Here is a 9,783-nt window from a genome sequence, read left to right as displayed (position 1 = left end):
TCTACACCCGTCAAAAACAGTGTTACACGGGGCTAGCAAACCCGTACACAAGCCTCCCAAACGCTCGAACGAAAATCCCGTGTATTTTGTGCCCGTGGGGTGCCTGTCCGGCGGAAACCGGCTAGTTTTGGTGTTCCCAAACGAAGCCTTTAGGAGTTGAGAGACAGGGGAGAACCTTACGCATTCGCATGGCTCCTTACCGCAATATTCAATCTCTCCTTTTCTATATATACGGAAAATCATATCTACTAGAATTGCTAGAATTAACAAGGTATTGTTATTTATTTGTGCAGCGAGATTAGAGATTTAACTAATATCAAAACAATCGAGATTTACCAACAACTCGGTATAACTATTTGTATAATCACATGTCAGAGGTAAGGATTTAATCTGTGTAAGTATAATTTATTTAATCGTTTGATATTGTATTTTTAAGGCATTGTTTGGTTTGAGCGTCTAAAGATTAGTCTCTTCATTTTAATCACATTTGGTCTCTAAATTCCCAAACGATGGGACTAAACTGCTTTAGTGTCTAGTCTCTCAAAGGGTGACTAAAAGGAACTAAATCATATTAATTTCACTTTTTGTCTCTCGTTTATTTCAGTTGCACTAATTGCGGGAGAATGATAAGGGGTATTTTGGTCTTCTGATCATTCATTTAATGTGCTCTAAATACTTTTATTCCCTACAACCAAACGTGACCTATAAAAAATGTCCTATAATTTAAAAATGATTATATTTTATAGAATTTAGGGCACTAACAAAACATCTCGCTCCAACAGTAGAGTATCAAATCTAGATTATAGGACATCCCACTACGATGTAGTATATTTGAGGCACTTGAGAGGGTGCCCTATAATTTTTTAGCCAAATTTTATGAAATGAGGCACTGCTGGAGTAGTTTTTCCTGCGTAGAGACCTATATTTCAATTTAAGGCACTAGTTTAAGGCATTGTTGGAGATGCTCTAAATTTTAGTGTCCTAACTAAAATTTAGTCCATAGACTAAAGGACCAAACAGGTCCTAAGTGGATGAAGATAATATAATCAAGTCATTGGTTATATCTCTTAGAAGGTCTCGACTAAAAAGTCAGATGAATATCTTTTTCTTACCTACATTTTCTAAATTGTCAGTATTACTTTTCATCTATTTATATTAAATTTTGTACATATGTTTTTACTTACTTTTAAAATTTAAGACTTATTATATATGTTTTTAACTTAATCTTCAAATTTAAAATTTACTGTGTAGTTTAGTGTATGTATAGTAAATTATATTTAAAATTTAAACCGGAATTATCAAATGATTTGATCGAATGTATATAAAAATTTCAGATGCCATATCAAAAGTCTCCATCCGCCACCGTGTGAGAGATTTGCTGCTGTTTCAGTGACGAGGAGTGAAAGGCGTGTCGCCGCCACGACTTTCGCTGATCAGTGACAAACTGATGATGTCCTTTCTGAGGAGTGCAGCAGTGCGCGGAAGACAGCCCAGATGAGTTCCACCAATTATGTTTCTTTGGCCAGTGAACCGAGAGTGAATTTGTTAACTTGCAGGCTCTTCGTTCAAGAGCGCATCATGTGTGTGCAAGAAGAAATCTCAAGAACATTGCTGTGCTGATGATGTTGTCTAGCTAGTGATCTTTCTTTGGAGAAAAATGGTGCCTGTGATCTCTGCAATGACGCTAATGAAACCCCAGACCCGACGTCCCTGCCTGCAGGTTTGCGCTCAAAATGCCAGATGTATCCGAATCCAAGCAGCCCCAGAACGCACCGCCAAGCGCCAACGCATGAAGATCGCCTCTGCTGCTGGTTCATAAAGACAGCGTGCGGGTTCGTGGGGATAAGTTGTGCGCAAAGCAAATGCACAAATCGGAGTATACCCTAAGCCGTTCGAATCAGGACGAACCAAACAACTGAAAATGCAATCTCCGGTCAATACCTGTTCATTTGATCATAGAAACAGGAACCGGTAAATCAACAGGTTACGGTTGAGAACAAGCTGGAAACTGCGAAGACTAGTGTTTACACAGTGAACCATCCCATCCAGCAACAAGAATTAAGTCAACATCAGTCATCGTCCTCATCCTCCTGGTTATAACCGTGGTTGATCTTTTGAGACCGGTACATGTCAGCGACCTGCCAAATTTGGACACAATCTGAGTTGAGACACGCAAAACAGCAAACTATCGAAAATAGAAAAAGGGGCAGTGAACTTAGTGAGTGTTTGGTTACTAGGGACTAATTTTTAGTCTCTCTATTTTATTCCACTTTAGTCTATAAATTACTAAATACGGAAACTATAACTACATTTTAGTTTCCATATTTGACAATTTATGAACTAAAGTGGAATAAAATAGAGGGACTAAAAATTAGTCCATAAAACCAAACACCCCCTTACTTGGTCAGACGTGGTGGCTTGTTCTGGGCTTTTATCGTCACGTAATCTCAATAGGCGAGGGAATCTTAGAGAGATACCCTGGTTCGATTTCAGCATTAGCCTTCCAACATACTATACCAGAAGTATACAATCGAGATGGGGAGGAATGGCAATGCAAAAAAGAACTACAGACCTTATTTGGATCGACTATACCATTGGCAGCACGATGTACAGGGCTTATGCTCAGATCGGCAGCTTTGACCTCCCAGACCTGTGAAAAGCAAGAAAAAATAATTTAATTAACTGCAACAGGCTTAACCGCGCCCTTTCCCATCTACTGTGTTACAAGCAATCTTCAGGGCAAATGTGAAATAAATTCAGTACATGTAACAGCAACCAAACAATTCAATGACTGGTTCTAAATAAGCAGAATCATATGGATTTAGATCTGCAAGTATACACAAAGTTTTCAAAGACACCAAAGTACATTACCTCTGATGGCTCAAACCACACATCGGGGTTCATTGTGTCGCCAAATCTATAGTATGCCTGTACAAACGAGAGCATTAATGTGAAGGACGTCAAAAACAATAACAAATTGTCAATAAGAACCACTCATTGAACAGCAGGCTTAAGGAAGTATCACCTTTGGTTTTTCTATCACTTTACTTCGAAGGCTCGCAGAACGTTCTTCAAGCTGTTGCTCAGAAAATCCAGTACCTGAATTCATCAAGATTAAATCCTAAAGAGGACTCATATAAGAAGAAACTTGGGGGAGTTTAAAAAACAGAAGCACCTACCTATGTTGCATATTGTTTGATATTCTTCGTTCTGCTCATCATAGCATGCGAGGAGGAATGATCCAAAGACACCTAGTAAGCAAAACAAGGACAGAATAAACATGGTTTACCGAAAAAAGAAACAAACTAAAGCAATTGAAATAACTTGATGAACAAGCAGTTATATCAAGGGGGGAAGAAACGCTTAAAATTAGTTCATTTTTTATCAGTAAGCATGATAGAAAAAGAATCATCCACCTGTTCGTTTTCCTCTACCGTAGAAGGCAGCAATAGGTACCAAGTCCAAAGAGTCTCCAATGCTGTCAAAAAGAAACATGAATACATAACTTTAAAAACACAACTAATAATGTTTTATTTATAAATTTCTATTAAAATATAGCTCACATGGACCCAGATGCAACAAAAACTTAAGACAGCTCAATATAACTGATGTTTGGAGCATAAGACGAACAGCCACTATGATTGTCCAGATTTCAATGCACTAACCTATCCATGTAATCCTTCTTCAGTTTCAACCAATTGTTTGAACGTTTTGCTGGCTCATATGTTGCGTCTTTATCCAATGTCTTGATAATCAACCCTTCACAACTTCAGCAGATGAAAACTTAGTGGACAGCAAAAAGATCTTGGCAAAAAAAAGGAGAAAAAAATCACCATTCCGCAATCCGTCACTCAGAATTCATATATTAATTAGTTTTGATAATAGAATGACAACATTGCTAAACTGTCAGCTTCATGTGAAATTCCTCTGAACAGAAAATTTGCTTCAAGGAGTGTTGTGTTAGTATGTTACAGCTAACATAGTTTAATTAGCATATTCTTTTCACAATCCTAAGTTGAATACAGATCTACAAGTTTTCCTCTCAGAACAGTAGAATTAGAACGGTCTATGTGATAATCAAGGAAAAGTCTTATAGCATTTGCTTTGCTGTAAATAAATTGGAAGGTAAGAAAAGTTTTCTTGTTGGATATGCCTAGAATCAGACAGAGGAATTATGTTAGGCATGGTAAAAACTGGAGAACACTTCAAACTGTTGCCTCTGAATCGTTCAGGAAGCAAATGTGCAAGATCATCCACAATTTTGTGTTTCATTTTCATCAATCACAATGTATAAATGTTTGATGCATGACCTTTAAGATTACTAAATTTCCAAGGGACTGACTTGAAAGGCATGATTTTTTTCTTTTATTTAGAACTATTATTCTTTAAAATCTATTGTAATGCATCTACTTTCATCCAAAACTGACGGATCCTATATCATAACTCCAATACTTCAAATCAAATGCTGCAATCCAGTGTTTTATTTATCTTGTGCCTAAACCAGCTTTTATTGAGCACAAATGAAGCCTTGAAAATACTGAATTAGTAGAAGACATTATAAAAAGCTGGCCATTATATGCTTTAGAAATTTCAGTTACCTCGAGTTGACAGCTGTGTCAAGAAATTTCTGTATCTCCTCCAGGTCATTTGATGTAATTGCAGTAGCCAATTTAAAAACACCTGGCACTTCTTCGAAGGAGTTGTAAAGATGCTGCATGTATTCAATGCAAAGGAATAATTACACTCTAGAGAAAAAGAATGCACTTATGCATCTTGTACGATTGAACACCACCTCCGACTAGAGTACTCCATATTAGTTTTTTGAAGATACATGTGTTCCACACACATACAGGAAAGGATAGTAATAAATAATAGAAAAAAGGCTGTCCTAAGCTGGCTACAAAATTTTAAGTGAATCATAATCTGTTGAAAAATTGACCGCAACCATGTGATAGCATAAATAATGTTTTCAGTAGCAGAATAAAATGGTATTTATTGTACATTAAGAATCTACGGGGCAAAAGTAGAGTACCTCTCGACGAATTTTGAGTTGTTCCTGGAGAAGAGGTTTCCCGTTTATGTAAAGAATATCGAAGCCAAAAGTACAGACTGAAACTTTGATGTCATTTATGGTGACACCCTTGCGAGCCCTTGTGCTAAGTATCTGCAGAGATGGAGAACAATCATCGGTCCTTACAAGTCAAGACGAGCAACAGAAAATACACAAATGTGAACAGGACAATGTCGCAACATTAAAAGGATTAGTTTAGAACATCAAATATCTCTATTGTACAGCAACTTTTGTATAAGTAACCTATATGGAAATTAAGAGATAATTAAAATACAAACCTGAAAAGGCAAAATTTTCTGTTTTTCACGATCATAGGCAACAATTTCACAGTCCAAGACAAATGATTTGACTGTAGCCTTACGGAATCTGCATTGACATGCTAAACATAAGATAATATGGAATTAAAAGTGCAGGAGAGCACACAAATTTGGGTAGATAATCATTGAGCCAGAACCAAATTAGCTTGACAAAGCTGGTATATGTAGGCACACATGACAAAAACAGATGTAGATGGCTTCAGCTTTAATGAATGCATCCAAAAACAACCCATATCACCAAGATATAAGGAATCCATGACTGGCAGTAACAGGGGGAAATGACATAGGGCATAGGCTATATAATTCAACCTCAAAACTATATAAGAATAACAGTGAAGAAAGCAAATCCGAGGTGCCTTACATTTGAAAGATGAGGAAATAAATCAAAATCAGACCTCAAAAGGTTAACATTGTTCCATGTGGGAACTTAGAAAACAATTAAACTATATGCACACTGACAGATAAGTTAAACCATGATAATTGGATCTGCATGGCACAAATCTTAAGCACAGGATACTCAAGGATATAATAACTAGCATTAACTGCTCCCAGTGCTTCTTCAGTTGGAGATTCAGAAATGCATTGGTAAGTGAAATTATAAAATGGAGAATACCTAGAAACTGCATCAACAACATCTGGATACTTTCCGGTGTTTCTTTCAGCATTGCGACTATAAATCTCTACTGAACCATCCTCCATGCAATGTATCTAAATTCAAAATTATGAAGTGTTGACTTAGATGAGCATGGGTCAAAAGTATTATACTAGAAGAGCTAAACGCCGTGAGGATTGATGATACCTGAGCCCTTTCACCATCATACTTGTACTCGCAAGTGTATTCAAGACCCTGAAACTTGTCGATGATCTCTGAGACAGATTTTGTTGCTTTTGCTAACATAGGGCCAACAGGGACACCTATGGAAAATTTGCATGTCTCTGGAAGCTTCCAAACTCCTACTTCGAGTATCGCTGGGACAATTTTATCATATATCGGAAGAACCGAATATGCTTGTTTAATTATTTTTGCAGCCTTCATTAGTAAATAAATACAATAAACTCAGTAACTGACCACTGTAGCATCAATGTTAGGAATAAAAGATGTTGACCATGAATATCAAATCAAACTTCCACATATAAGCAAGAGAAACTCAGATAAGGACGAGATATAGTTATATTAATATGCACAGTATTAACTATTTGAAAGCTTCATATAGGAGGAATAAAACCCTGGCAACAATACATTATTATTACATTGTTTATTCTAAAATTTGTGAAGCATGATTTTTAACAGCACAAACAATCATCAATGAATTAGAATTAAGGTTATTGAAGAAACACATGTAGAACCCTGTGAATCGTGTATTGCACAGTTGCATGCTAACATGGCTGCAGAGTTGATTAAAAAAACTAACAAAGATCTAATGTGGAGGCAATAGGATAGTTTCAATCTGATCCTATCAAAACAAATGTAGGAATGTAAATAAAAGCACAATACATGGAGTAACCTCTTCGAAAGGTGATTGAACTTTTGGTGGCAAAGGATTTTTGTCAGCATATACGGCAGCTTGCCCTAGCGCCATTTGGACAGTTTTCTCTGCTAGCCCAATCCTCATCTTTGACTGTGACAAGTAACAATTCAGGCAAGCATGAATAGACAGGACACGAAGGAAGTGCACTTAGTGAACATTCCATGATTTACCTGAAGAAGGCGTGTGATGTACTGGGGTTCACAGTCAGTTGCAGCAACAAGAAGTCCCTTCATATGGTTTCTTTTTTTATCTTGACTGTCTTTGCCTGATTCCTGAATAAGAGAATACTTGTTAAACGATTTCTCAAGTGAACTGTGTAATGGTGCACTATGGAAGCACATTATCCACTCTGGGTCGAATCCCAGGCTCACTACATACTGTGAATTTACTTCTGTTAATGCATATTTCAGTATCACTCATTGTCCCAATGAAAGCAGTTCAATTCTATGTTGAGGTATCAAGTCAGAATAAAGGTTTATGGCAAAATATTCAGCATCAGAAATGCGAGAAAGGAAATAGAACCTTTGCGATTGTCCGGAAAGTGCTAAGCACACGAGCTATTGTCAGTGGTTTTGGCTTAAACATCATCTTCTGTGATGACCTGCTTGCTTTTGCCACAAGCCCCAAATCACCCAATTCCTACAATCACCAAGACAACAGCAACTCAAGTTATGCCTCCAATTCCATAGCAGTTGAACTGAGAACAAACATGTAACCAACTTAACAACCTTGAGGTCCTTCTTAACATGCTCCTCTTTGCGTCCATATGCCTCTGCAAGTGCACGGATGACTGATGCATCCCCAATCCCAAGCTCAATCCCCTCATGAGGTGGCGCAATCCGGTTGGCTGAGAGGTATACAGTTGCAAGGAGATCATCCGGTGTTGTTGCCATCACTGTACGAAACACATTTGATAGGATTTCTGTAATAACAATACGGCCACTCTCGTTGGAGATGAGATCAAGTGCGCGAGCCAGAAACAGGAATGGCACGGGTTCACCAGGCTTCCAATAGGCAACAGCCATTGGGTCAAACTCACTGCCTTTCTTCTTTAGCTCTAGGGTGATATTCTTCTCTGTCTTCGGGGAATCTGTGGTTTTCGCCTTCTTGGGTGAAGCGGCCCGCTTCTTCTCCTCTGATTGGGAAGCTTGGCCTTTAGCCTTGGTCGGGGAGGGTGACCCCTTCTTCCCATCGGTGTGCCCAAGCCCAACAACACCTTCACCAGAAGGCTGGGTGTCGGATTTAGCGGCTAGGGTTTTGGACCTCTTTGGCGACGGGGGATTCTCCTTCGCCGCATCCAATTGAGCGAGCGCGGCTGGACCCTTGGACTTAGCCGACGAGGTAGACCCATCAGGCAGCAATTTGGGGGACTTCGCTGGGGACGACGCCCGCTTGGACCTCGCCGGCGAAGGCGGTTTCTCCGCCACCGCTGCAGCCTCCGGTTCGACCTCTGCGCCGTCGGTCTTCGCCTGCGGCTTCTTCGGAGACGGCGCTGCTTTCTTCGCCTTGCTGGCGGCGGCCCGTGCGTTCCCCATCAGCACGTCCGCCACCGTGCGCTTCCCAGCGGAGCCGCCACCGGAGGCCGACATTCCAGGCGCCGCCGCTGCAGGTACTGCGTCGGCCCGCTTCGCCCTCGCGGTCGGCGGCTTCTTCTCCCTGGATTTGCCTGCAGCGGCTGCCGCGGTCGCACGGCTTTGGGGAGAGACGGAGGATGCAGAGGCGGAGGCGGAGGCGGAGAAGCGGGAGCGGATGCAGAAGGGGAGGATAGCAGGAGGCGTGGCAAGTGTTACAGTTTTAGGCGAGGGGAGTGGACGGCATCGGAGGAGAAGTGAGGTGGCCGTGGTGGTGCTGGTGGTGGCTGTGAGGACGAACATCAGAAGTCAGAACAGGGGAGGGTTTTAGCCGGGCGGGCTGGGTTGGAGTGGAGTCTTGGAGGCGGGCGCGCGGGCGGGACCCGCCGGAGGAAAGGCCCGCGCGGGAGGCGAAATTGGTCGGGGCTCCATTGATAGCTGGGTTAGAGGAACCCAGGGACAAAATCCCTGCTACTCAGATTTCGGCTTTGTTCGGTTGTACCATTCCCGACCGGGGTGCGGTGGCAAACCTCGTGGATCAGCCCGTATGGAAACAAGCCCGGTCCATATGGGAACATCTGTTCGGTTAGCTCTTGTAGGTTTCTACCCCGGTCCAATCCCAGTGAAATCCCTTCACCCTGGCCCGGTATTCGACCCACGACTCTTGACTCGTGGAATCTTTCCTCGTCAGTCGCAGGCCTGCAGCAAGTGCGGAGGCGAGACACGACACATGAGCACCAAGCGACACGACACATGAGCACCAAGCGACGTAAGCAACGGCGAGACACGAGCGCCAGGCGACGTAAGCGGCGGCGCTGCAATCTCCCTGGCGGCATCTGTCCTCTCCAGTAGCCAAAACTTTCTTGCCCGTAAGTTTGTCGTGTCCCCCATCCTTCGCATCTCCTCTCTCGTGTAGGGTTCTTGATTTTTGTAGGGTTCGATAGATCTGCGGGGAGTTGTAAGTGTGGTTGCGATATAAGGGTTCTTGATTTTTGTAGGGTTCGGTAGATCTGCGGGGAGTTGTAAGTGTGGCTGCGCTACGGTCAAAGTCGTCGTCGCTGAAGGAGAGCCACAACAGCTTCGATGAGGAGGCGTTGGAGAGCATCTGCGTTGGCATCTTGATTTAGGCTCTATTTGTTTCTTCCTTTGGTCAAGGATTCATTGTGTTCAGAGAAAAGAAAAACACGAGATGCGCAGTTCGCCATCGCTGTTCACCCTGACACCACCTCGTGCCAGGCGAGAGATGTCGTCGCGTGCAGTGTGCTCCATCTGTAGCAGAATACTTCGAGGACCAA

At 41.7% G+C, this 9,783-nt stretch overlaps 1 protein-coding gene across 3 annotated transcripts; it reads right to left on the bottom strand.

The window, feature by feature from the left end:
- Positions 1-1,320: 1,320 nt before the first annotated feature.
- Positions 1,321-8,898, bottom strand: LOC100383890 (DNA ligase). 3 transcript variants are annotated; one of them, XM_008647461.4, is made up of 18 exons: positions 7,646-8,898; positions 7,440-7,556; positions 7,088-7,189; positions 6,894-7,007; positions 6,188-6,418; positions 6,002-6,096; positions 5,350-5,437; positions 5,033-5,164; positions 4,599-4,711; positions 3,666-3,767; positions 3,417-3,478; positions 3,180-3,251; positions 3,026-3,099; positions 2,872-2,928; positions 2,573-2,650; positions 2,401-2,478; positions 2,029-2,138; positions 1,321-1,941 (listed from the first exon to the last, which is right to left on the bottom strand). In XM_008647461.4, exons 1-17 carry the CDS (start codon positions 8,789-8,791, stop codon positions 2,070-2,072), a joined length of 2,730 nt encoding a protein of 909 aa, XP_008645683.1. In that variant the 5' UTR covers positions 8,792-8,898; the 3' UTR covers positions 1,321-1,941; positions 2,029-2,069. The 3 variants fall into 3 exon arrangements, 2 of the variants coding, with proteins under 2 accessions (XP_008645683.1, NP_001349149.1); XR_002262598.3 differs by having other exon boundaries at positions 1,496-1,805; positions 1,942-2,138; positions 7,646-8,846; NM_001362220.1 differs by having other exon boundaries at positions 1,924-2,138; positions 7,646-8,804.
- Positions 8,899-9,783: the final 885 nt, after the last annotated feature.

The sequence above is a fragment of the Zea mays genome, chromosome 1 (genome assembly GCF_902167145.1).
Source record: "Zea mays cultivar B73 chromosome 1, Zm-B73-REFERENCE-NAM-5.0, whole genome shotgun sequence".
Taxonomy (NCBI): Eukaryota; Viridiplantae; Streptophyta; class Magnoliopsida; order Poales; family Poaceae; genus Zea; species Zea mays.
The sequence above is the reverse complement of the archived record's forward strand: the minus strand, read 5'-3'. Positions and strand labels throughout refer to the sequence as shown.